This window comes from Hordeum vulgare, unplaced genomic scaffold (assembly GCF_904849725.1).
Source record: "Hordeum vulgare subsp. vulgare unplaced genomic scaffold, MorexV3_pseudomolecules_assembly, whole genome shotgun sequence".
NCBI classification, from domain to species: Eukaryota; Viridiplantae; Streptophyta; class Magnoliopsida; order Poales; family Poaceae; genus Hordeum; species Hordeum vulgare.
In genome coordinates this window covers 40001-67009 of record NW_025422561.1, presented here as the reverse complement: position 1 = coordinate 67009, position 27009 = coordinate 40001, and the positions used below count along the sequence as shown (strand labels likewise).

The 27009-nt window shown below is 36.6% G+C and overlaps 4 protein-coding genes and 8 non-coding genes across 12 annotated transcripts in view; 6 read left to right on the top strand and 6 right to left on the bottom strand.

Annotated features, from left to right (window-relative positions):
- The first annotated feature begins 4324 nt into the window (after positions 1-4324).
- On the top strand, positions 4325-4395 carry TRNAC-GCA. Its single transcript has one exon. It is a non-coding gene; the product is annotated as a tRNA-Cys (tRNA).
- Positions 4396-6807: 2412 nt separating this feature from the next.
- On the bottom strand, positions 6808-6881 carry TRNAD-GUC. Its single transcript has one exon. It is a non-coding gene; the product is annotated as a tRNA-Asp (tRNA).
- Positions 6882-7239: 358 nt separating this feature from the next.
- Positions 7240-7321, bottom strand: TRNAY-GUA. The gene has a single exon. It is a non-coding gene; the product is annotated as a tRNA-Tyr (tRNA).
- A 650-nt stretch (positions 7322-7971) lies between these two features.
- On the bottom strand, positions 7972-8043 carry TRNAT-GGU. Its single transcript has one exon. It is a non-coding gene; the product is annotated as a tRNA-Thr (tRNA).
- Positions 8044-10006: 1963 nt separating this feature from the next.
- Positions 10007-10080, top strand: TRNAM-CAU. Its single transcript has one exon. It is a non-coding gene; the product is annotated as a tRNA-Met (tRNA).
- Positions 10081-10528: 448 nt separating this feature from the next.
- Positions 10529-10599, bottom strand: TRNAG-GCC. The gene has a single exon. It is a non-coding gene; the product is annotated as a tRNA-Gly (tRNA).
- An 824-nt stretch (positions 10600-11423) lies between these two features.
- TRNAS-UGA lies at positions 11424-11511 on the top strand. Its single transcript has one exon. It is a non-coding gene; the product is annotated as a tRNA-Ser (tRNA).
- A 1384-nt stretch (positions 11512-12895) lies between these two features.
- Positions 12896-14772, bottom strand: LOC123420072 (photosystem II D2 protein). Its single transcript, XM_045107265.1, has one exon. It carries the CDS (start codon positions 14085-14087, stop codon positions 13026-13028), a length of 1062 nt encoding a protein of 353 aa, XP_044963200.1. The 5' UTR covers positions 14088-14772; the 3' UTR covers positions 12896-13025.
- Positions 14773-14874: 102 nt separating this feature from the next.
- Positions 14875-21136, top strand: LOC123420068 (maturase K). Its single transcript, XM_045107262.1, has one exon. It carries the CDS (start codon positions 19508-19510, stop codon positions 21041-21043), a length of 1536 nt encoding a protein of 511 aa, XP_044963197.1. The 5' UTR covers positions 14875-19507; the 3' UTR covers positions 21044-21136.
- On the top strand, positions 15073-15160 carry TRNAS-GCU. Its single transcript has one exon. It is a non-coding gene; the product is annotated as a tRNA-Ser (tRNA).
- A 343-nt stretch (positions 21137-21479) lies between the features above and the next one.
- On the top strand, positions 21480-22666 carry LOC123420073 (photosystem II protein D1). The gene has a single exon (XM_045107266.1). It carries the CDS (start codon positions 21569-21571, stop codon positions 22628-22630), a length of 1062 nt encoding a protein of 353 aa, XP_044963201.1. The 5' UTR covers positions 21480-21568; the 3' UTR covers positions 22631-22666.
- A 1910-nt stretch (positions 22667-24576) lies between these two features.
- The window catches only part of LOC123420069 (NAD(P)H-quinone oxidoreductase subunit 2 A, chloroplastic), a 6887-nt gene continuing 4454 nt past the window's right edge, over positions 24577-27009 (bottom strand). The window contains exon 2 of the mRNA XM_045107263.1: positions 24577-27009. This exon is cut by the window's right edge and continues 2113 nt beyond it. The gene's annotated coding sequence lies outside the window, so the exon portion shown is untranslated.

Below are 27009 nucleotides of genomic sequence, written 5' to 3'. Positions count from 1 at the left end.
TCGTAGTTCTCGAACGAGCACTCGAAAAGATTCTGGAGGATCCTCATGATTAGGTATTCTTTTTCCCCAGATCGTAGCATTAAGTATTTCTTGGCGAGCTATAAGATGGTCAGATTTATAAGTAAGTATCTCTTGTAAAATATGAGCAACACCAAATCCTTCTAAAGCCCAAACTTCCATTTCTCCTACTCGTTGTCCCCCTTGCTTGGCTCTTCCTCTAACCGGTTGTTGTGTAACAAGTGAGTAGGGCCCAGTAGAACGCCCATGAATTTTCTCATCAACTTGATGAATTAATTTTAAGATATAGGACTTCCCTATTAGAACAGGTTGCTCAAAGGGGTCGCCTGTTCTTCCATCAAATATTCTGCTTTTTCCCGGGTACTCGGGTTCAAATACCCATGGATTTTTTGTTTCTTTACTGGCTTCATATAATTCTGAAAACACAAGTTTTCTTGAAGCCTCTTGCTCATATCTCTCATCAAAGGGTGCTATTCTATAATGTTTCTTTAGCAGATCCCCCGCTAATCCGAGCGAGCTTTCAAATATTTGTCCCACATTCATTCGGGAGGGTACTCCTAAGGGATTGAAGACCATATCAACGGGTGTTCCATCTTGCAAATAGGGCATATCTTGCCTAGGCAAAATTTTGGAAATGATCCCTTTATTCCCATGTCTTCCGGCTACTTTATCCCCAACTTTGATTTCACGTTTCTGTAAAATATATACACGAACCATTATGTCGAGGGGGTCCCTTTGGATCCATTTCACATCGATAACGCGCCCTCTTCCACCTATAGGTAATTTCAGAGAAGTTTCTTTTGAAGTGGAAACCTCAAGGCCGAATATGGCCCGTAATAATCCAGCTTCTGCGATATATGATGATTCGCTCGCTATCTGAGGCGTTAATTTACCTACTAAAATATCACCAGTTTCTACCCAGGATCCCAACCTAACAACTCCATTTTTGTCCAAATTGCGGAGTAAATGTTCTTCTAGATGTGGTATTTCTTTAGTGATTTTTTCAGCGGAGCCCTGGCTTGTCGTATCCGTCTGAATTTCATATTTCCGGATGTGAAAAGAGGTATAAATATCCTCATATACCAAACGTTCGCTAATTAGTACTGCGTCTTCAAAATTGTAACCTTCCCATGGCATATAAGCTACTAATACGTTTTTTCCTAAAGCAAGTTCCCCCCCAACTGTAGCAGCTCCTTCTGCTAAAATTTGTCCTTTTTTAATGGATTTACCCCGTGGAACCCGAGGTTTTTGGTGCATACAAGTATTTTTGTTAGAGCGACGGTGGTTAACTAAAGGAATACTTATAGTCTTCCCACTACTTGATAAAAGTATCTTATGACTATCAGTAGAAATGATCTTTCCCTCGCGTTCGGCTATAACGGAAACCCTCGAATCTAGAGCTGTTTGGCGTTCCAATCCAGTTCCAACAATGCATTTCTCGGACCGAGAAAGTGGAACTGCTTGGCGCTGCATATTAGAACTCATTAAAGCCCGATTCGCATCATTGTGCTCAATAAAAGGAATGAGAGAACCCCCAATAGAAAAATATTGGAAAGGAAAAATACTTCTAACATGAATCTGTTCCCATGCAATAGTCAAGAATTCTTGGCGGTATCTAGCTGGAACAACCTGTTCTTCCTGAATACCTTGATTCAAGGACAAAGAATTTCCTGCTGCTATCATATAATACTCATCTCTATTTGGTGATAGATAAACCACCTGTCTCTCTTTTTTTTCTTTTGCTTTCTCAGCAGATATTTCATAAAACGGACTCTCTATAGATCCCCACAAGTGATCAATTCTCGCATGAATTGCTAAGGATCCAGTAAGTCCAACATTGATTCCTTCAGACGTGTCAATTGGACAAATACGCCCATAGTGACTCGGATGAATATCTCGGCTCCGAAAACTTGCGGTTCTCCCCGTCAACCCTCCAGGACCTAAACAACTCACTTTTCGCCCATGAACAGTTTGTGTCAATGGATTCGTTTGATCAAAAACTTGAGATAATGGGTATGTGCCAAAAAAGGTCTCATAAGTAGTTATTAATAAAATTGAAGTTGAAGTTGGAGTTACCAAAGTTTGGGGAGTCGGTTTCGATTGACGTATGAATACTCTACGAATAGTTTTTTGAACTGCATGTTGTAAACGACCAAGAGCCAATCCGAATTGATCTTGTAACAGATCCGCAACCGAACGAATACGTTTATTTTTCAAGTGATTCATATCGTCATCGTCAAGTATACCCGTTCCAAATTTCATTCCAATCAAATGATCCGTAGCGGCCAATACATCTCGTGGTAACAAGAATGTATTGTTCTGAGGTATATCAAGATTAAGTCTCCGATTCATATTTCGTCGACCAATCCTTCCTAATTCACATTTTTGTTGAAAAAATTTCTTTTGTAATTCCTCGCATAAGGACTCCGAAAATACCAGGTCCCCACCTACACAAGCAAATTGTTGATAAAACTCCAAAATAGCTTTTTCTTTTGACTCAATCCTCTTCTTCTCCTTAGCATTCGGGAAAGACAAGAAAATTTCAGGGTAGGAAACATTATCTAGAATTTCTCTTAGATTCGAACCCATAGCTGATGATAGAACTAGAATAGATATCTTTTGTTTTCTACTCACGCGAGCCCATATCCTTTCTTTTTTATCAATTGCTAATTCCGATCTCCCTCCCCAATCTGATATTATAGTCCCGGTGTAGATAGAAATTCCCTTATGATCTAATTCCGAGCGGTAGTAAATACCAGGACTTAGCAATATTTGATTGATCACAATTCGGTATATTCCATTTATAATAAAGGTTCCTAAGGAATTCATTATAGGAATGTTTCCGATAGAAATGGTTTGCTTTTGCACATCGAAACCAAAAATTAATCTCGCAGATACATATAATTCGGAAGAATAGGTGAGTGATTCATACACAGCATCTCTTTCTTTTATCGAGGGTTCTAGCAATTGATATCCTTTCGCAAATAATTGAAATGCAATTTCGTGATCTGGATCTTTAATTGTTGGAAACTTGTCAAGTTCTTCTGCCAAGGCTTGATTAATGAACCTAAAAAATCCCTCGAATTGGATCTGACTAAATCCGGGTATTGTGGACATTCCCTCGTTTCCATTCCGGAGCATCTTAATCTTAAGTTTCCTGTTTATCAAAGAAAAATTCCATTATCAGCTCACTCTTCATCAATCCCTACGGATTGATCTAGCAATCATGGAATCTATATTCTGTTTACTGAATCACATGAAATTCTAGGGAACTCCACATACGTATTTCATATATGTATTTCATACATATGAATAGAGACCATTTCGACGAAAATTCTAGTTTACCAGGGGTACAAATGAAATGAAAATGAATTGCTAAAATATTCCTACAAAAAAAATTATGCCACTTATACTTTATAATATTCTAATCAGATTGAATGGCAAAGATTTCTCATTTTATCCCCTTTCTATGAATGTAATAAAGCCGTAATATAATACACTAGAAAGTTTTACTTTACTTCGATTTAGAATAGCGTGCTTACTTTAATTTCTAAAAATAATTTGAGGGTTCTTTTTTATTTCGGATCGGAGTAGTATAATTGCTAGAAAATTAAGTATTTCATTGTGGAATTCTAAAATAAAGTAAGTCCCTTTTTTAAGTACATGCCAATCTAATTATCCACCTCTCCCCATATCCATGCTTTTCTTTTATCGTAATTTCACTTGGGTAGGCCAAGATAGTCAGGTTATACTCTAATATCAGAGCAAATTTCCTTTTTTTATTCAAGATATTTAATTTAATACTTTGAAAAATTAAAGCACGATTCCCCATAGAGATATGTACATAAAGGGGATCTTTGGATAATAATGCTGCTCGGACCTAAAGTTCACCTATACACGGATTAAGCATAAAGCCATAATATTTTATTATGCCATTGAAATTGAAGGGGGGGAGATAATACCGATTTAAGAGTAGTTCACTACTGCAATTCAAAAAAGAAAGAGAATTCTAGTTAATGGTTCCAATTTGTTCTGAATTTTGCAGCCTGTGACTAGAAATCCACTTTTCTTCTTTTTCATCTCAATAGAAAGAAATGGGAAGTTTTATTGTGTTAGCAATGTATGTTTTAAGATAGAATCTATCGAGGAGAATAATCGAAACTGGATCAAAAAAAGCAGGAGTATCTTTTTTGAAAAAGATTGGAAAAAAGTAAGTTTAATTATATTCAAAATAAAAGAAAGGGGCTTTTCGTAAGAAAACGTGGATGAATACTTGCTGTTTTCTAGATTTTCGATCGGATTTTTTGGCGGCATGGCCAAGCGGTAAGGCAGGGGACTGCAAATCCTTTATCCCCAGTTCAAATCTGGGTGCCGCCTGATCAATAAAATACTTAGGTTTTCTAGTACTGATCGAATTCAATCAATTTTTACTTCGCATAAGTTCGGGCAAGAGAGTAACTAAGCCTGCCGATACTGGGTTTAGAGAAACCATACCATAGTTCTATCCTTAAACTAGGGTTAGGGTTTGTTTTGGCGGTAGTGGCCAAAATGGTTATCAATAGGGGTGAGGTAGTGTTTCCTTATTCTTTTATTATATGAATTTGAATTGGTTCTTAATTGATTCGATTTGAGAATTTTTAAATACGAGGATAAGATGTCAGAAATCTTGGTATCCAAAGAAAGGTCCCTAAGGGGCATTCTTCTCTTTTTCAATCTAAGATTCCAGAAGGGACTCCACGAAAGAATATCAAGACTTCCTAATTATCATACATTTTTTTATCGTACATCTTATGTGACCTACATACACTAGAGTAACAAAAGGAATAAAAAATCTTCCTATTCCCGCTTCTTCTATTCAGGACATCATTCCCGTACTCTTTCTTTTTTAAGGTAAGGAAAAAAGGGCTTTATAGTATCGTATTTTTAATGCTCTCTAATTCTACAAGAATTCCTATAAGAATTTGTTAGGAGTAAATTCCTTGAACTGATTGATCCATGGCCTTAGGGCAGAAGCCCTTTTTGACTCTGTACCCTTGATTCCACTATGATTATTGATCAATAGTAGAATAATCCCTTCATAGAAATAGGAGACATAATTTAGATGGATATAGTAAGTCTCGCTTGGGCTGCTTTAATGGTAGTCTTTACATTTTCTCTTTCACTAGTAGTATGGGGAAGGAGTGGACTCTAGGGATACGATACTACTAATTGATTAAGTAATCAAATTGTTGTATCAATTCTTTTTTTAATTGATCGTTTTGCATTAATTATTTTGTCAAACGTTATTCTTTAATCTTTTTCTTTAGTTTTGTTTCACTCCTGTAAGAAACTCTTGTATTGTAAGAAAGAGCCATTATACCAATTAAGAATTTCTACTAGAAATGACTAATGGTTAAAAAAAGTTCTATACATAAGAAAATTAGACTTTCTTCCACGGAACTATTCACGGCATATCACACATTTTCCATTTGTTTTATACTCTTTCTTTATTCTTAGAATAATTTTTATTCTCTTTTGAAGCATCTCGCGGGATATTTAAGCATGAAAGATTCGCTGGTTTTTTCCTTTTACTTTTTACTATAGTCTATTCTTATATTATTTTTCTTTCCTTCCATGGATTCTTTGGTCAAGAATTGTCTTCGATTTTTTTATTTTGACCTGATTGAAATTAAGTGGATGCAATGAAAAAAGAAATTGAATTAGACTACTTAACTATTTCAATCTACTAATCTATTCTATGTAGATTCAAAGATAATATAATAGAAAGACTCTAAAGTGTCGTAGAAAAAACTATATGTAGTTCTTTCTACCACACTTTAAGATTCCAACCAGATCCTTTCATTTAAGACTTGGATTTTTTTTATTTAATCCCTTTTTCATTTCTTCAATGATTAATTGGAATTCCACTTAATTATTTTGGCTGACTGTTTTTACATAAATAATAAGTAAAAAAGAAGTAGGAATTAGAATGAACAGTGCAGTAGCAATAAATGCGAGAATATTGACTTCCATAACCTCTTTATTTTTTATTTTCACAATAACTCGGGATGTAATCCCATGGAGAGGAAAAAGGGGTATCTTGTAAATTCAAGGGTAGGGCTTGCATTCTGATAATACTGAATCAATTCAATATTATGAATATCGGATCTATCAAATCAATTCATGGATGAGAGTTATATAGTATAACATAGGAAGATCCTATATCCATACTAAGACCAAAATGGGTTTTTTGATTGGATTAGGAATTCCCTCTTTTTTAATCCTTTTTTTTCTACTTTTTCTTTTCTATATCTCTAACCCACGAGCTTTCTTAATCTTATACAATTTCTCTTCCTTTTTCTTATAGTTATACATACAATTATGTATGTATTATATGAGCAACTTTCTATGGGTCACATAGACATCCAAATAAGCAGTAGAAGTGAGATGGGGAAAAGAGGTCTGAAATAAAAAGGGAATACAATTTATGTATGGATTCCGGTAAAATACCGGTACTCTATTCCATAACAGTGGAATAGGAAATTAAGATGAGGATGGTATCATCATAAAGAAAGATAGAGTAATATCCTAAAATTCTACTAATCCACATATCGTATGTGTGTCTTTCTTTATCTTTATCGATCGGGAGTAGTGAAAAAAATTCCTATACTCCTTCCCTCCCTCTTTAATGAGAGATGCAAAATAAAAAAGTGAAGTAAGGGTGCCCTATGGGTATTTGATCTTGCTCCCTGCCCCTTTTTTTTCATGGAAAAAGGAAATATGAATTTCTCCATTCATTGAACCCTAGTTCGGGACTGACGGGGCTCGAACCCGCAGCTTCCGCCTTGACAGGGCGGTGCTCTGACCAATTGAACTACAATCCCCGCGGGGTGTATGGCATACCCATTCTTAAATAGAACCATAAGAAGATTCGATTCGTCTGTCGTACTCTAAGAAATAGACGAATCATATACTACATACCCACATATTAATATTATATTATACGTGGGTATAGTGAGAGTGACATAACTAGTATGTCGTGATTTTTTATCACTAAAAATGGATAATAATCCACCCTTCAACAAGAAAAACTCTTTTGTTTGTAAGAAAGGAATGAGAGAGATATGGATTAGAAAAAAAAATCCCCTTTTTTATTTCTCTTTTATTTCTATAGATCAGACATTTTATTTTATGGGAGAAAAACAAAAGGATTTAGTTCATATTCACGAAGCCCTAGATTTTTGGGCCGAGCTGGATTTGAACCAGCGTAGACATTGTCAACGAATTTACAGTCCGTCCCCATTAACCACTCGGGCATCGACCCAGGAAGAATTTATTCTAGGGTTTTTGCTAATCTATGATTAACCTCCTTTCATAATACTCCCTACCCCCAGGGGAAGTCGAATCCCCGCTGCCTCCTTGAAAGAGAGATGTCCTGAACCACTAGACGATAGGGGCATCACTAGACGATAGGGCCATATACAACCGCTCGTGATTATACTATAATCATAGTATGAGCAGTTTTTTTGAATTGTCAATATACTCGAAAAGTATAACTAGATCCAAAGCAAAGAGTTTTTCTAACTTTTCTGCTATGTTTTCATCTAGGATTTTTTTAGTTGATGGTTAGATTAATTCATGGATCATCCTCTACCTTTTAGGGAAATTCATTTTAAATGTATAGAATAAGAATGGATTACTAAAAGGGATTCTAGATTAGTTCAGTACAGGTAGTTATTTTATTGATCTAAGATAAGATGAAAAAGAGTCCAATTTTTTTTTTATTTCCATTCCGTGCTTCATTTAGTGTTCAGACCAAAAATGCATTCATCCCGCACTAAGTCATAAAATTCTCTAAAGAGAAAGCTTCAAAAACAAAGAAAAAAGCGAATCAATTTAGTAGAAAAGTACTCTATCAGATTCGAACCAATGACTTACGTCTTAGCACGAGATTACTCTACCACTAATTTAAAAAGCCCTTTATCGGATTTGAACCGATGACTTATGCCTTACCATGGCATTACTCTACCACTGAGTTAAAAGGGCTTTTTATTTAATTCAAAAATTTGCCACTTTGATTTCCCATTATGGGTCTACTGCATAATGTACATATTATATATATATAATATATAGAGATATAGAGAGAGACATTATGTATAGATTGTATATGTATTGATATCTTGAGAGCTCAAAATAAAATTAAGAAAAAAAAACATACCCAACTCTTCTTGGTTCATGGTTTTCCGTTTCCGAAGGCTAGTAAAATAGGCGGATTCTGGAACCCCAAGGATTCAATGGTATATGGAAAATATAAGATTTCCAATCCTAGCGGGAAAAGGCAGGGAACAGATACCCAATAGGATAGGATCCTTGGGAGGAACTTTTGGTAATGGCCTTGATCCTCTATGCTATTTTTTATGTGTTCTTAGTTCTATTGAACTTTTTTGATTCTTTTAAACAAGAATCTAATAAACTAGCATTGAGTCAGTGGAAAAAAGGAGAGAGAGGAAAGTGTTAAATGGAGAGAGTCGACTAATCATAGACTTTTAGGATCTTCTTTACATCAGGTAAATCTGTCAGCCCTGTCCGTTTTTTTCTTTAAGTTACGACTCTTTAAGTTACAACTCTTTGCTTCTTACTTCTATCAAGCCATAGGGAAAGTCTATGATGAATTTGGAAAACTCATCTCACTCTTACTCTATGGCTCGGACTTAATGGGGGAAGAAAACATCTTCTATAATTTCTTTTTTGTTCAATTCTGGACAAAAAAGAAAAGGAAAAAAGGAATTTATAGGGACAGTGTTACCCCCTATATCCCCTAGTTTATATTGTAGGAATAATAAAACAATTTAGCAGTCTGGCACACTTACGTCCTCGCAAAGTAAATAATGATTATTGTAGTCGTAACCGTAGAATAGGATAGGATCCTAATCAAAATAAATACATTTGGTTCAGGCGCTATTAGCAGGGTAAGAAGAGATTTATTTTACAGACCAGAGGGAGAGGGGCTATCTAAATCCTAAAGTAAAGGCGCGCGATCGAAGTAGAAGTACCAATGGCTCAGTGTCATGAACCTTCTCCATCTGATTCAATAAGGGGGAATTAGCCTCCTTGTCAAATGGCTATCCTTGACAAAGGGTACCATTTATACCATAATATACAATGTAGCGGGTATAGTTTAGTGGTAAAAGTGTGATTCGTTCTATTAATAACTGAATTTGAAATGATATACTTAAGGCATCCTTAAGTTTTTTTTTATATTCCGATGAAAACTTTAGTTCTTATAAAGGATTAAATCCTTTTCCTCTCAATAGCATATTGAGGAAGAATATACATTCTGGCGATTTGTACCCAAAAACTAATTTAAATTGCATCCAAAATAAAAATTGGATTATGATATGAGTACAGAGTCGCGAAGCATAATTTTGCATTGGATTTAAGTATTCCAATTTTGAAAATATGAGTAAAGGATCTATGGATGAAGATACAAAAAAGTTGATTTCCAATCGTAACTAAATCTTCTTTTGTTAAAGGATAAGGAAGCCAAATAGCTAAAAAACGATAGTTTTGGTTTACTAGAACCATCCGCATATTGTTTCAGCTCGGTGGAAACCCAATTCTTTTCCTCAGGATCTCTTGAATGAAATTAGGGAACGAAGTAAGTAGATTAGATGGATTTAGATAGAATTTCTATCTCCTACTCTATAAGGATCATCTAGAAAGCAGAGAGCTTTGGTTCCATTCAAATAGAAAAGCTGACATAGATGTTAAGTGGTGAGAATATCCATAAAGGAGCCGAATGAAATCAAAATTTCATGTTCGGTTTTGAATTAGAGACGTTAAAAATAATCAACCAACGTCGACTATAACCCCTAGCCTTCCAAGCTAACGATGCGGGTTCGATTCCCGCTACCCGCTCCATTCTGTATAAAAGGAGTATTCTATTTGTCTAGACATGTTAAAGGCTTGTATTCAAGCCTTTTTTGTCCACCAGTTTCTGGTACTACAGAGCGGAGTAGAGCAGTTTGGTAGCTCACGAGGCTCATAACCTTGAGGTCACGGGTTCGATTCCCGTCTCCGCACTTAGCAGTCTCTATAAAAGGAGTATTCTATTTCTCTAGATATGGTAGAGGGGCGTATCCAACCCTTTTTTATTCATTAGTTCCGGGCCCTAGAGGGCAAAATTGAGCAATTTGCGAAGCCACTTGCCTTCACAAAAAGAAGGCGCAAGGCTTCTCCCTACCTTGCAGAAAATAAAAATGAAATGAAAGGGACAGTCTACCTCTCCCTTCCTTTTAAAAACAGTTTGCCCGTTGTTTGTCTCAGTTAATACCCAATTTTGGGGCTCTGTTGGCTAGTTCTATTTCTGCCTCCGGAGCGCCCTCTTTTTTTGAGGGGGATGCAAAGGAAGGGTAAATATAGTAAGGGATACGGCACTAGACTAATACTTAATTAATACTTAATTTAATATAAGTAGTTAAACAATTAACTAGACTAAACTTTTTATCATAGTACTTTGATAAATTAAGCGGGCGAGCGGCGGGAATCGAACCCGTATCTTCTCCTTGGCAAGGAGATGTTTTACCATTGAACTACGCTCGCTACGGTATATATTTTATAGCGTATATCCGCTTGGGTCGACCGTCTATGTCTGGGTCGACCGTTTCATTTCATTTTCTATTCTATTATATTAGATATTAGAGTTTTCCTTTTTTTATTATCTGTCAATGAATATTCTAATGGGAATTTCATAATACTGAAAGAGAAGAGCTAGCAATTCGGAACGCAAATTGCGTTTTAATACGTCTCACTATTCGAATTTTTTAAATGGCCTTTATTATTTCTTTTTTATGGGGTTACTAAATATTAACCAAATTTAATTTAAGAAATGAGAGAATTCAGAATAGCTACGAGAAAGACTAGTCCAATCCATAATGATGTACCGGAAAATACAACATTTTTATTATTTGACCAACCATCAGGAGAAGCAAATACAAGGGGTACACTAATTACTAAGACTGAGGAAGTCGCAATTAATGCAAAAACAGCTAATTGGAAAGCAATAGTCATATTTCTAATCCTCCAAGCTACCATCAAATAAAGTTGACTACATATTTGATCCCTCACTTAACCAAAATTGTAAAAAAATACAAGAAGTAGGAGGGGTTTAATCATGAATCCATTGATTCTTCTCTTTAATTAAAATTTATTACTTAACCTCTTTTTTATTTGGATATGGGGGTGAGAGGAGGTTATTTAGTCTTTATTTCACAAGCGGGTATAGCGGATCCTGTATCCGTGTATACAGTATACAGAGATATATCGAAAAGGAACTTGTATCTGATATCTTTCTAGAGGTTAATAAATATTTTTATTTTTTATATGGCTATGTTCTATTTGTAGGAGTAAAATAAGGATTAGGCGGTGGAGAGATGGCTGAGTGGTTGATAGCTCCGGTCTTGAAAACCGGTATAGTTCTAGGAACTATCGAGGGTTCGAATCCCTCTCTCTCCTTTTGCTTATTGAATACGTTTGTTTCTTTCATTTTTTTTTATTCTGTCCCTTATCTTTCTTTCATAAAAAGGAATGAATGGCTCGGCTAGATAGAATAACCGAGCCAGAACAGAAAAAAAGTAGAACAGGTATAAATAAGAAAATCTTAGTTAAGAGGGTTCATGTAAAGAACAGGTTCCAAATCACGATCGATTCCCTTTTCAAAACCTGCTGCAGCAGCTCGGGCTCTTCCTGCATGCCATAAATGGCCCACAAAAAAGAAGAATCCTAGAACAAAATGAGAAGTTGATAACCAACTTCTAGGAGAGACATAATTAACTGCATTGATCTCGGTCGCTACGCCACCCACGGAATTTAAAGAGCCTAAAGGAGCGTGGGTCATATATTCTGCTGAGCGCCGTTCTTGCCAAGGTTGTATGTCTTTTTTCAACCTACTCAAGTCCAAACCGTTGGGGCCCCTTAGAGGTTCTAACCATGGAGCACGAAGGTCCCAAAAACGCATAGTTTCCCCTCCAAAGATAACCTCCCCAGTTGGGGAACGCATTAGATATTTCCCTAAACCTGTGGGTCCTTGAGCGGATCCCACATTAGCTCCAAGACGCTGGTCTCTAACTAGAAAAGTAAATGCTTGAGCTTGAGAAGCTTCTGGCCCGGTGGGTCCATAAAACTCACTCGGATAAGCTGTATTATTGAACCATACAAAACAACAAGCGATAAAACCAAAGACAGATAAAGCAGCTAAACTATAAGACAAGTAAGCTTCTCCAGACCATACAAATGCACGGCGAGCCCATGCGAAGGGTTTGGTTAAAATATGCCAAATTCCCCCAAATACACAAATAAAACCCAACCATACATGTCCACCAATTATATCTTCTAAATCATCTACACTAACAATCCACCCTTCTCCCCCAAAAGGAGATTTTAGTAAATAACCAAATATAACACTGGGACTAAGGGTCAAATTGGTAATTTTTCTTACATCTCCCCCCCCAGGGGCCCAGGTATCATATACACCGCCAAAATAAAGAGCCTTGAGTACTAGAAGAAAAGCACCTAGACCTAACAAAATTAAGTGAATACCCAAAATTGTAGTCATTTTATTTCTATCTTTCCAGACATAACCAAAGAATGGAAAAGATTCTTCAAGAGTCTCGGGTCCCAGAAGCGCGTGATAAATGCCACCGAAGCCTAAGACTGCGGAGGAAATTAGGTGAAGTACGCCAGATACAAAGTATGGAAAAGTATCTAGAACTTCCCCCCCTGGCCCTACTCCCCAACCTAGAGTAGCTAAGTGTGGAAGTAAAATCAACCCTTGTTCATACATGGGCTTTTCTGGTACGAAATGGGCCACTTCAAATAGGTTCATTGCTCCGGCCCAGAATACGATTAATCCGGCATGGGCTACGTGAGCTCCAAGTAGTTTACCGGACAAATTGATAAGTCTGGCATTCCCAGCCCACCAAGCAAAGCCGGTGGTTTCTTGGTCACGACCAGCTAAAACGAAAGTTCCATTAAAGAGCGTTTCCACGTGGTAGAACCTCCTCAGGGAATATAAGATTTTCATGAGGCTGATCCTGAGCTGCCATCCACGCACGAATACCCTCGTTTAAAAGAATATTTTTGGTGTAGAAAGTCTCGAATTCAGGATCTTCCGCTGCACGGATTTCCTGGGAAACAAAGTCATAGGCACGTAAGTTCAGAGCCAAGCCAACTACGCCAATAGCACTCATCCATAAACCGGTGACGGGTACAAATAGCATAAAGAAATGTAACCAACGTTTATTGGAAAAAGCAACACCAAAGATTTGGGACCAAAAGCGGTTAGCAGTGACCATTGAATAAGTTTCTTCAGCTTGAGTTGGGTTAAAAGCACGGAAGGTATTTGCACCATCACCGTCCTCAAATAGAGTGTTTTCTACGGTTGCTCCATGAATAGCGCATAGCAGAGCCGCGCCTAATACTCCGGCAACTCCCATCATATGAAATGGGTTCAACGTCCAATTATGAAATCCTTGGAAGAAAAGGATGAATCGAAATATCGCTGCTACGCCAAAACTCGGCGCAAAGAACCAACCAGATTGCCCCAGTGGATAAATAAGGAATACCGAAACAAAAACAGCAATTGGACCAGAGAATGAGATTGCATTATAAGGCCGCAATTGAACAGACCGAGCAAGTTCAAATTGGCGTAACATGAAACCTATTAGTGCAAAAGCCCCGTGGAGAGCTACAAAAGTCCATAGACCGCCTAATTGACACCAACGAGTAAAATCTCCTTGTGCTTCTGGCCCCCATAGTAGCAACAAAGAGTGTGCTAAACTATTGGCAGGGGTAGAAACTGCTGCGGTTAAGAAATTACAACCTTCCAAATAGGAACTTGCCAATCCATGGGTATACCAAGAAGTTACAAAAGTTGTCCCTGTAAACCAACCCCCTAAAGCGAAATAAGCACAAGGAAAGAGCAATAGGCCAGACCATCCTACAAAAACGAAACGGTCCCTTCGTAACCAGTCATCCATAGTATCAAATAGATCATTTTCTTCTTTAGGAACTCTACCAAGGGCTATAGTCATAGTGATCCTCCTATTCAATTACTTCAACCATTTCCGAGCACCTCATATCACTTTCCAAGGCATATGATAGTTTTATATCTGTGGACGATTTCTTTCTCGTTCAATGCCCTTTTTCAATGGTCTCGAAGAGAGAAATTTTCCATTTTTATCTATGGAGTCACAACCGAGGTCGTTGTAAATCCATGAATTTGATTCGATTTGTTTTTCTTATCTTATACTTATAGAAATAAACCTTTGAATTCAGCATTATTCCAAGACTCCTATTTCAAAGTCTATCTTTTAAGGGAAAAATGAAAATAAAAGTAACCCCTTTTTTCCCATTCCCTCTCTATTGCATGGGGGGAAGAACTAAAATGGAGGATTCTGAAAAAAAAAAAGGACCTTCGAAATCAATTTTTATGTGTAGCGCAAAGGAGTTGCGATTTCTTCTTATTCCTATAGAACATCTAGTAACAAGAATATGAAATCGTAAATAGCGAAAAATTCTTGTCTTGCGCGGTCTAAGTCTAAGGAAATACGAAAAATTCGCTTATACAATTTCATCTACATCGAATTTATATATCAGAATAGCGGATAGAGGCATCATTCAAGGAGTCAGGTCTACTTACTTTATGCTTCTTTCCAATTTTATGGTGGATTTGATAAGAACCCTTTTTGCTTTCTTGATAAATAATCGACAAAAAAAAAAAAAAGCGTTTTTTTTATATATAGCTTGTTTTATTATAATTATAACAAGTCCTATATGGAAATGCCCGCTAAAGAGAAAATCTATTTTGATTGTCTCTCGGTCAATATCGATTTTTACAAAGAAAAAACAAGAATTTTCTTCTTTTTTTTATTAACATTAAGAAAAAAGAATATAACTAAAATGGAATTGGCAATATAATTTTTATAGACTTTTGAAAGAAAAAAAGGGGTTTTTTGCAACCGTTATTTCTTATTTCTTGCCTATATCATATCACGGAAACCTTTCGCTTTGGAACGTGGAGAGATGGCTGAGTGGACTAAAGCGGCGGATTGCTAATCCGTTGTACAATTTTTTTGTACCGAGGGTTCGAATCCCTCTCTTTCCGCTCCCTTGGATCATTTGGGACTTTCAAACTGGAAAGAATTCTGACCCCCGGATTTTCTCATAGATAAATGTACGAAACAAATCCAATTTGTAAGAAAAAAAAAAAATTGAATTTTTACTCCTCGCGTCCAGGATTCCGTCCTGGATCATTAGATAAGAATCCAAAGATAAAGAGTGAAACAAAGAATATCACTACTGTATAAACAAAAAGTTTGAGAGTAAGCATTACATAATCTCCAAGATTTTTTTTTAAGGAATAGATTACCAGTTTTTCCTTACCACACGGATCCACTAGGATGGTTTTTTTTGATACCTAAAAATGCAAAAATGAATTCTGGAAAAAAATTGCAAGAATTCATTTATAATAAGAACTCTTATCAATAGCAAAAATAGGGTTAGGTGGTATTGAATAGGTATTGTGTAGGTACCTAAAGGTACCTGCTCAACCTAGGTGCAGGGGAGTAGAAAGGCTGATCCAAATTTATTGCTGTAGCTACCCATTCAATGTAGAATAATTTCAATTTTAGAATTGAGGGTTCATAATATAAAAATATAAAACTTCTCGGCTTTTACCCATTTTAATTTTTTTTTTTGGAATGAACACATCATTCAATTTGGCATACAGAGTACTAAAGATTTCATCGAAAACTTACAGCAGCTTGCCAAACAAAGGCTAATAGAAAAAAGAATAGAGGTATAACAGGCATAATATCCACGATTGGATTGAAAATAGCATAAGCTTCGGGCAATTTGGCAAAGAAAAAACTAGTAGGATAAAGAACAGAATTAAAACAGATACAGGTTAAACTAAGTATATTAGGCATAACAAGCATTTCATTCTTGTAGAGTAAATAATTGGATTTTGATTGAGTTATTTTTTTAAGGGAAAGAAGGAAAAGGCAGATTCAAAATCTTTTTTTCTTCGGACTTTCCCAAACACAAAATACCTCCTTGTATTCGCACTCTCAAATGAGAGTGGAATAAATTCGACTTTCATATAATATCTTAATAGAATTCCATGTAATGATCAATGCATTTTTTGATTCTATATTATCTGCATGTGTAGAATACTAGCAAGAGAATATCTCTTCTTTATTTATGTAATTGAAATGGTATTGACGAATAACAAATAAACATAATAGTGTTTATTAGTGTCGCATAAAACCCGAAATGGGGCGTGGCCAAGTGGTAAGGCAGCGGGTTTTGGTCCCGTTACTCGGAGGTTCGAATCCTTCCGTCCCAGATTGTTTCTGATGAAACAAACGGTGAAATCATATAGTACTCCGTATGAGACAAAAGTTTATTAAAGAGAATAATGATATCTTATGTTTTCTCAGAAAACATAATAAAGTCTTAAGTCCAGTCAAATTGACTACCTTTATTTTCATGAAAAAAATGGGATCTAGCAGGCACATTCAGGATATGCCTCTACTATGATCACTTAATAATCACTTAATAATCACTTAATCATATTTTTTTCTTCCTTTTGGTCTTCGAGTCGAAGAAGTACCAAAAACAATTAACTACCAAAAACTTTCAATCTATTCATTGGAATAGTTTATTTAGTTATTATAGTTAATTGTTTTTGGTACGGAAAAAATATATTACTAATAGAATTCTAATTCTAGTAATTAAATGAATTAAACTTTTTTGGAGGTTGATAGTTTATTTATTGAGGAAGAGTCAATCCTTCTCTTCTCACTTCAAGATTGATCATCTCGAGCCATCCGTTGAGGGTGGAAATTTAATAATAAATAAGTTTTAAGCAAACTTGTTTAGTCGTCTTTTTCTATGTTTCATTCATATGATAGAATTCGAATATGGGTTTAAATAAATTGGATCTTGGCGGAGGCTTCCCGGATAAATACTTACTTTCTTTTATCCATATTGCTCCATAGATAGCAAGTTTTAATTTTAATTAGTATACAAAAAACAAAACCAATGACTATTCATGATTCCATCCATATTGGATCAATTTTCTATACCACTTTGCAATGAAAAGAGGAATGTTTGTTATGGTAAAACTTCGTTTAAAACGATGTGGTAGAAAGCAACGTGCGACTTGAAGGACATGATCGATTGTGGATTTTGCTATCCATCATTTTCCATAGTAATGAAAATGCTCTTGGCTCGACATAGCCTGTTCTATTCGTTCCGAACCAAATTTGCGCAGGGTTTAAGTAACATAGTACACGATGGAGCTCGAGAGGACAGAGTTTATTTTTTATCAAGGGAAAGAATCTAGGGTTAGTGAAAACTAATAAATTAGGCCAACTTTGTCAGTCTATCCTTAATATAGAAATAAATCGAAAGGTTAAAATACGAAGAAAGTCCAATAAAAGTATATCAGAATCAATCCCCCTTATTAGATTTCTATAGAAGAGATAAATGCTTTATCGAAGGAAATAAGAAAAAAGGGTATGTTGCTACTCTTTTGAAAGAAAAAAATAGGAATTCCCGAAGTAATGTCTAAACCCAAGGATTTCACAAATCAAAGATAAAGGATTCCAGAACAAGTAAACACAATTTTCAATTGTCTCAACAACAGAGTTGGATCAGAATAAGGAATAAAAGTCAATTCGTTCGAAATGAGACAAAGAAAAGAGTTTAAAGACGACTCAAAAATTTTTGAAGGATTTTGCCTTCGAAGTTTCTCAGGCAGAATTAGCCAACTTGAGTCATGAGTATAAATGAAATTTGTTTTTTCTGTAAGGAAATTAATGGACGTCATAGTCTAATTTCTATTATTATCGACAGAAATTCGAATCATTTTCTCGAGCCGTATGAGGAGAAAACCTCCTATACGTTTCTAGGGGGGGCGTTGTTTATCTACATCTATCCCAATAAGCTGTCTATCGAATCGTTGCAATTGATGTTCGATCTCGAAGAGAAGGAAGAGATCTTCGAAAAGTAGGTTTTTATGATCCGATAAAGAATCAAACTTGTTTAAATGTTCCAGCTATTCTCTATTTCCTTGAAAAGGGTGCTCAACCGACAAGAACTGTTTATGATATTTTAAGGAAGGCGGAATTCTTTAAAGAAAAAGAAAGAACTTTGAGTTAATTGAAGAACTAAATGAATAAAAAAGTAGGATAGGAGAAGATTATTAGTATTCCTCGTTGTCTAATTATTTAGACACAATTTACCTCTTTCTTAATCCTATTTGGATTTATATCGTGCCAATCCAACATAAGCCCCTATTTTATTTACTTTTTCTATCTAATTTGTTTTCTTACCATTGTATTTCCATTGACAAAGGTCTATTGAACAAATAGAATTTGTAGATAGATGGGTCTCTTTATCCTCACTCCATATTTAATTTTTCTGCTTACACTTCGCTCAAATGATAAGGGTGTTCCTCTTGCATGTATTCTCATACAATATAATATATATTTTTTTTAATAAAAATCGCTAAAAAAAGGAGAATTTGGCCATCGTGATTAGGGTCGCTCTTTTTTTTCACTTTAGTGGAATTTAACCGGACCTGTTCGTTTTGCCATTTGAGTGTTTTTCATGGTCGATAAAATCTTTCTTTTGATGTCTTGCTAGTTCAATGTTTTGACAGAAGCGCGCGGTGTAATTCCATTGATTTTTGGATTTCGATCGTATCTAAGATCCTTTTTTTATCTGGGTTGCTAACTCAATGGTAGAGTACTCGGCTTTTAAGTGCGACTATGATCTTTTACACATTTGGATGAAACAACAAATTCGTCCAGACTCTTGGTAGAGTCTAGAAGACCACGACTGATCCTCAAAGGTAATGAATGGAAAAAATAGCATGTCGTAATAAAATCAATCTTTTTTGAATGGAATCCAAAATTACGATTTTCTGGGTCTAGTGAATAAATGGATAGAGCCTGGCTCCAATTCTGGTAAAATAAAAAGCAACGAGCTTAACTTCCTAATTGGAAGGATTCCCCGCTCTAATTAGACGTTAAAAATAGATTAGTGCCGGATGTGGGGAAAGGTTGGGTTTTCCTATGAGTGGACCCTTTATTTTTTCTTTTTTTTTAGAAATCCTAATTATTCTTGATTATGGATTGAATAAGGGATGTTATGGATTGAATGTGTAAAAGAAGCAGTATATTGATAAAGAGGCTGTATTCCAAAGTCAAAAGAGCGATTGGCCTGCAAAAATAAAAAACTTGTTCTGTTCTTTTTTGTAATTTAGAACAAACATAAACTAATTCGGTAGAAAAGGAGCGGAAAAAGATCCGTGGATTAGACTCCCTTTCTTTCCAGGGTTTGTATTAAAAATGCAACACCCTGTTCTGACCATATTGCACTATGTATCATCATTCGATAAACCGAGAAATGCTTCTTCTCTCTGATTCAAGTAGAAATACAAATGGAAAAATTCGAAGGGTATTCAGAAAAACAGAAATCTCGTCAACAATACTTTGTCTACCCACTTCTCTTTCAGGAGTATATTTATGCATTTGCTCATGATTATGGATTAAACGGTTCTGAACCTGTGGAAATAGTTAGTTGGAATAACAAGAAATTTAGTTCACTACTTGTGAAACGTTTAATTATTCGAATGTATCAGCAGAATTTTTTGGATAACTCGGTTAATCATCCTAATCAAGATCGATTATTGGATTACAAAATTTTTTTTTATTCTGAGTTTTATTCTCAGATTCTATCTGAGGGGTTTGCGATTGTTGTGGAAATCCCATTCTCGCTACGGGAATTATCTTGTCCGAAAGAAAAAGAAATACCAAAGTTTCAGAATTTACGCTCTATTCATTCAATATTTCCCTTTTTAGAAGACAAATTTTTGCATTTGGATTATCTATCACATATAGAAATACCCTATCCTATCCATTTGGAAATCTTGGTTCAACTCCTTCAATACCGTATCCAAGATGTTCCATCTTTGCATTTATTGCGATTCTTTCTCAACTACTATTCGAATTGGAATAGTTTTATTACTTCAATGAAATCCATTCTTTTTTTTCAAAAAGAAAATAAAAGACTAGTTAAATTCCTATATAACTCTTATGTATCAGAATATGAATTTTTCTTGTTGTTTCTTCGTAAACAATCTTCTTGCTTACCATTAGCATATTCTGGAACTTTTCTGGAACGAATCCACTTTTCTAGGAAGATGGAACATTTTGGGATAATGTACCCTGGTTTTTCTCGGAAAACCTTATGGTTCTTTATGGATCCTCTTATACATTATGTTCGATATCAAGGAAAGGCAATTCTTGCATCAAAAGGCAGTTTTTTTTTGAAAAAGAAATGGAAATGCTACCTTATCAATTTCTGGCAATATTATTTCTTTTTTTGGACTCAGCCGCGAAGAATCCATATAAACCAATTAGCAAACTCTTGCTTCGATTTTATGGGATACCTTTCAAGTGTACCAAAAAGTCCTTTGTTGGTAAGGAATCAAATGCTGGAGAATTCATTTCTCATAGATACTCGAATGAAAAAATTCGATACCATAGTCCCCGCTACTCTCCTCATAGGATACTTATCAAAAGCTCAATTTTGTACTGGATCGGGGCATCCTATTAGTAAACCCATTTGGACGGATTTATCAGATTGGGATATTCTTGATCGATTTGGTCGGATATGTAGAAATCTTTTTCATTATCATAGTGGATCTTCGAAAAAACGGACTTTGTATCGACTAAAGTATATACTTCGACTTTCATGCGCTAGAACTTTAGCTCGTAAACATAAAAGCACGGTACGAACTTTTATGCAACGATTGGGTTCGGCATTTTTAGAAGAATTTTTTACGGAAGAAGAGCAAGTTTTTTCTTTGATGTTCACCAAAACAACTCTTTTTTCTTTCAGTGGATCACACACTGAGCGTATTTGGTATTTGGATATTATAGGTATCAATGACCTGGTCAACCCTCTTAATTAATCATTAGACAAAACTAATAAACAGGAAAGGGTTGATAAATGATCAAGAAAAAACTTTCATATTTTTCATTCTGAAATGTTCCTTTTATTATAATAAAGAGTAGGTGAATCAACTTACTAATTAAAAAATTAGTAGAACTTCCTCTTTGGAATAGAATATTGGCTATTTCTACATAGGGAAAGTCGTGTGCAATGAAAAATGCAAGCACGATTTGGGGAGGGATTTTTCTCTATTGTAACAAGGAAGAATTATCTACTCCATCCGACTAGTTCCGGGTTCGAGTCCCGGGCAACCCATATAGAAAAGACCCATCAAAGTTTTTAACTTTTACTCACTTCATTTACAAATACAAAATTATTGGTTTGGTTAATTTATTTATATGGATAGCCAATCTTTGGGCTGACTTGGTTGACATTGGTATATAGTCTATGTTATACTGTTAAATAACAAGCCTTCTATTATCTATATTCTAGTTAATACGTGTGCTTGGGAGTCCTTGCAATTTGAATAAACCAAGATCTTACCATGACTGCAATTTTAGAGAGACGCGAAAGTACAAGCCTGTGGGGTCGCTTCTGCAACTGGATAACTAGCACTGAAAATCGTCTTTACATCGGATGGTTCGGTGTTTTGATGATCCCTACCTTATTGACCGCAACTTCTGTATTTATTATCGCCTTCATCGCTGCCCCTCCAGTAGATATTGATGGTATTCGCGAGCCTGTTTCTGGTTCTTTACTTTATGGAAACAATATTATCTCTGGTGCTATTATTCCTACTTCTGCGGCGATCGGATTGCACTTTTACCCAATTTGGGAAGCTGCATCTGTTGATGAGTGGTTATACAATGGTGGTCCTTATGAGCTAATTGTTCTACACTTCTTACTTGGTGTAGCTTGTTATATGGGTCGTGAGTGGGAACTTAGTTTCCGTCTGGGTATGCGTCCTTGGATTGCTGTTGCATATTCAGCTCCTGTTGCAGCTGCTACTGCTGTTTTCTTGATTTACCCTATTGGTCAAGGAAGCTTTTCTGATGGTATGCCTTTAGGAATCTCTGGTACTTTCAACTTTATGATTGTATTCCAGGCAGAGCACAACATCCTTATGCATCCATTCCACATGTTAGGTGTAGCTGGTGTATTCGGCGGTTCCCTATTCAGTGCTATGCATGGTTCCTTGGTAACCTCTAGTTTGATCAGGGAAACTACTGAAAATGAATCTGCTAATGAGGGTTACAAATTTGGTCAAGAGGAAGAGACTTATAATATTGTGGCTGCTCATGGTTATTTTGGCCGATTAATCTTCCAATATGCTAGTTTCAACAACTCTCGTTCTTTACACTTCTTCTTGGCTGCTTGGCCTGTAGTAGGAATCTGGTTCACTGCTTTAGGTATTAGTACTATGGCTTTCAACCTAAATGGTTTCAATTTCAACCAATCTGTAGTTGATAGTCAAGGTCGCGTTATTAATACTTGGGCTGATATCATCAACCGTGCTAACCTTGGTATGGAAGTAATGCACGAACGTAATGCTCACAACTTCCCTCTAGACTTAGCTGCTGTTGAAGTTCCAGCTATTAATGGATAAGGTTTTTCTGCTAACATATAAGAATTTTTGAAGAAAGAAAAGACAAAAATACCCAATATCTTGTTCTAGCAAGATATTGGGTATTTTGAATCTTTTTTTTCTTCTTAATCTTTCTATTCAGAATTCAGTTAACGACGAGATTTAGTATCCTTTCTTGCATTTTCATAACTCGTAAAATGCCGAGTAGGCACGAATTCTCCCAATTTGCGACCTACCATAGGATTTGTTATGTAAATAGGTATATGTTCCTTTCCATTATGAATCGCAATTGTATGGCCAACCATTGTGGGTAGAATGCTAGATGCCCGGGACCACGTTACTATTGTTTCTTTCTCCTCCTTCATATTGACCTTTTCTATCTTTGCCAATAAATGATGAGCTACAAAAGGATTCGTTTTTTTTCGTGTCACAGCTGATTACTCCTTTTTTCCTTTTTAAAGAGTGGCATTCTATGTCCAATATCTCGATCGAAGTACGGAGGTCAGAATAAATAGAATAATGATCAACGGAAAAAAGAAAAAAATCCTTTAGCTGGATAAGGGGCGGATGTAGCCAAGTGGATCAAGGCAGTGGATTGTGAATCCACCATGCGCGGGTTCAATTCCCGTCGTTCGCCCATCGCATTATTGCAAATTCCAAAAATGCAATTTTCCATATTCCTAGTTACGTATTTACTTACGGCGACGAAGAATAAAACTATCGCTATATTTTTTCCTTTTCCTAGTTCTTCTTCCAAGCGCAGGATAACCCCAAGGGGTTGTGGGTTTTTTTCTACCAATGGGAGCTTTCCCTTCACCGCCCCCATGGGGGTGGTCCACAGGGTTCATAACTACCCCTCTTACTACGGGGCGTTTACCTAGCCAACACTTAGATCCGGCTCTACCCAAACTTTTTTGGTTCACCCCAACATTACCCACTTGTCCGACTGTTGCTAAGCAATTTTGGGATACTAAACGGACCTCCCCAGATGGTAATCTTAAAGTGGCCGATTTACCCTCTTTTGCAATGAGTTTCGCTACAGCACCTGCTGCTCTAGCTAATTGCCCACCCCTTCCACGTGTGATTTCTATGTTATGCATGGCCGTGCCTAAGGGCATATCGGTTGAAGTAGATTCTTCTTTTCTCTCAAAAAACCCCTTCCCAAACTGTACAAGCTTCTTCCAAAGCATACGGCTTTCTAGATGTATATGACGATCTCTAGACAGATGGATCTTATATGAATCATATGATGAAGTACCACATGAGTGGATATATAGGAAAGGAATCCAAATCTGCCGAATCGCTCATGTTATGATCTTCTACATCCTAGGTCTCTGCGTTCCGTCATCTGGCTTATGTTCTTCATGTAGCATTCAGATCGAATGACTCTATGAAATTACGTCGATACTTCCACATATTATGGGTAACGTAGGAGACATCCCTATTTTCCCCCGGGGGTCTTAATTACCACTGCTTAGCTTTCAATTTGCCTCTGACCATCAAATTAAATGTGAATAACCCGTCCTCCTCTCTTTGAAACAAGGGGCGCTTCCGGTTCTGTGCGTGCTTCAAACAATTTTGTCTTCTCCATATTACCATATCTCTAGAGTCAATAATTTTCTATGAGGAACTACTGAACTCAATCACTTGCTGCCGTTACTCAACAGTTTTCTGTTGAGGTCTATCCCGTAGAGGTAGTCAAATTGGATCAGTGATCGATTTCTAGGTTTCGTCGTAAACCTAATTGGTTACTTCCAATTACGTAAATCAATAGTTCAAACCGCACTCAAAGGTAGGGCATTTCCCATTGATATAGGAACTTTTGTACCAGAAACAATAGTATCTCCAATTATAGCCCCTCTGGGATGTAAAATATATCTCTTCTCACCATCCCCATAGTGTATGAGACAAATGTATGCATTTCGATTAGGGTCGTATTCTATGGTTACGATTCTACCAGATATGTCTTTTTGATTCCGTCGAAAATCTATTTTACGGTATAGGCGCTTATGACCTCCCCCTCTATGCCTTGCGGTAATGATTCCTCTGGAATTACGACCTTTACCACAACGGTGCCGTCCATGGATCAAATTATTTCGTGGATTGGATTTCACTTGCCTGTCTACGGTTCCCTTGCGTGTGCTCGGGATAGGTGTTTTGTATAAATGTTTCGCCGTATTATTAAGTATTCTCCTTTAGTTTTTTTCTCTATCTAGAAGTGGAATAGAATAACCCGGTTGAAGGGTAATGATCATACGTCTGTAATGCATTGTATGGCCCAGAATAGGTCCTATTCTTCTACCTTTTCCAGGTAGTCGATGGCTATTCACAGCTACCACCTTAACACCAAAGAAGAGTTCGACCCAATGCTTTATTTCTGTCTTAGTGAATCCCGATTCGACATTAAAAGTATATTGATTCTTTCCCAATAAACGAAGACTTTTTTCTGTAAATACTGCGTATTTGATTCCATCCATAAATCGACTTTCCCTCCTATGCTCTGAGTTCCAGTATCGATAAGAATTCGAGTTCTTATTGTTCTTATGTTATGGTATGAATATACCATACCAATTCGTTATGTATGGATGATGGATGAGATTCCATGGATAGAGAGCCAGTTCCAATAGACTTATGGAATGTTCCCGTTCGTGTGCATCCAGCAGGAATTGAACCCGCAAATTTACCAATTATGAGTTGGGCGCTTTAACCATTCAGCCATGGATGCTTAACAGGGATCATCGTACATCGTAAATAACCAATTTTCATATAGAAAGACATATCATAGAAAAATGAAATCGAAAATATTCCGAGATGGCAAATATTCGGAGATGACTATGAAAACACCTCTCTGGATCCTCGAATTGAAAGAGAGATTGAGAGGGATCAAGAATCCTAATTCTCGCTATTTGGAATGGATCCAATTCTATTGAGTCTGACTCATAGTGATCATTTCTCTTTAGCAAAGAATGACCTTGGTTATCAAAGGATTGAACAACCGGGATCCATTTCCTTATGATACCTAGTTGGCATTGATAACAAGGATCTAATGAATTATGAGTTTAATAGATCCTCTTTAGCAGAAAGACGTATATTCCTTGCTCATTATCAGACAATCACTTATTCCCAAACCTCGTGTGGGACTAATCGTTTTCATTTACCATCTCATGGAAAACCCTTTTCGTTCCGCTTAGCCCTATCGGGTATTTTAGTGATAGGTTCTATAGGAACTGGACGATCCTATTTGGTCAAATACCTAACGAAAAATTACGATTTTCCTTTCATTAAGGTACGAGGGCTTCTTATTCCACAAGAACGAAAGCACCTTTTCATTCTTTCATATACTAGGGGTTTTTACTTGGAAAAGACAATGTTCCATACTAAAGGATTCGGGTCCATAACCACGAGTTCCAGTGCACTAGATCTTGTAGCACTTAGCAACGAGGCCCTATCCATTAGTATTCCACATAAGAAATCCATTCTAGAAAAAAATACAATTAGATTAGCTCTTCATAGACAAACTTGGGGTTTGCGAGCCAAGGTAAGATCGGCTCGGGATCATGGGACCCTTTTCTATCAGATAGGAGGGGCTCTTGTACAAAATAGACTTACTAAGTAATAACCCCATAGAATCTATCTATATAAAGATAAAGAGGCAATCGTGTCAGGAAGCGGGTTTTTCTTTGGCCAAAAGGTACTTCGAACTTGGAACGAGCATGAAGAGATTAACGAGACTTCTTTCTCTTTTGAGTTTTTCTGGCGGACCTGCCGCGCAAGATCTTTGGTCTTCCCCTGGAACCGATGAAAAAAAGTGGATCGCTTCTTATGTACTCGCTCAGAATGATTCTTCTCTATCTATAGTTCATGGCCTATTAGAAGTAGAAGGTGCTCTGGTGCAATCCTTACCGACAGAAAAAGATTGCAGTCAGGTTGATAATAGTCGAGTGACATTACTTCGTCGGTCCGAACTAAGGAATCTGTTATAAATGTTTTGAAATGGATATTGTTCTCTCTTTGATCAGGGATTGCTATATGAAAAGAAGTGGAGTTTGAAAAAGGGAACGGAATGCTCAAACCGGAACTGCTAGAGGAACGAATTTTCAATAGCATAACTTGGGCTCCTAGAATATGGCGCCCTTGGGACAATCTATTTGATTGCAGGGTTTTGTTCCGAAGCAAAGATATCCGCGGAGGCCGGTTCGTTCGTCCTATTCTGATATTCAGGACCAAGAGGTACTGGATTCTCTTTCGGATAGGCCCTGAAAGGAGAAGAAAGGCTGAAATGCCAACGGACCTCTGTCTATTCTCTAATTCACCCGATCCGATAGTACCCGTTTTTGGAACGTCCAGTGCCAAAGTCACTGAATGGGTAAGTCACCAATCCAATCCCTTTGACAAATCGG

Bases quoted from the DNA above. Each gene is read 5' to 3' on its own strand.
- LOC123420072 (XM_045107265.1), bottom strand. From the start codon at position 14,087: ATGACTATAGCCCTTGGTAGAGTTCCTAAAGAAGAAAATGATCTATTT.
- LOC123420073 (XM_045107266.1), top strand. From the start codon at position 21,569: ATGACTGCAATTTTAGAGAGACGCGAAAGTACAAGCCTGTGGGGTCGC.
- LOC123420068 (XM_045107262.1), top strand. From the start codon at position 19,508: ATGGAAAAATTCGAAGGGTATTCAGAAAAACAGAAATCTCGTCAACAA.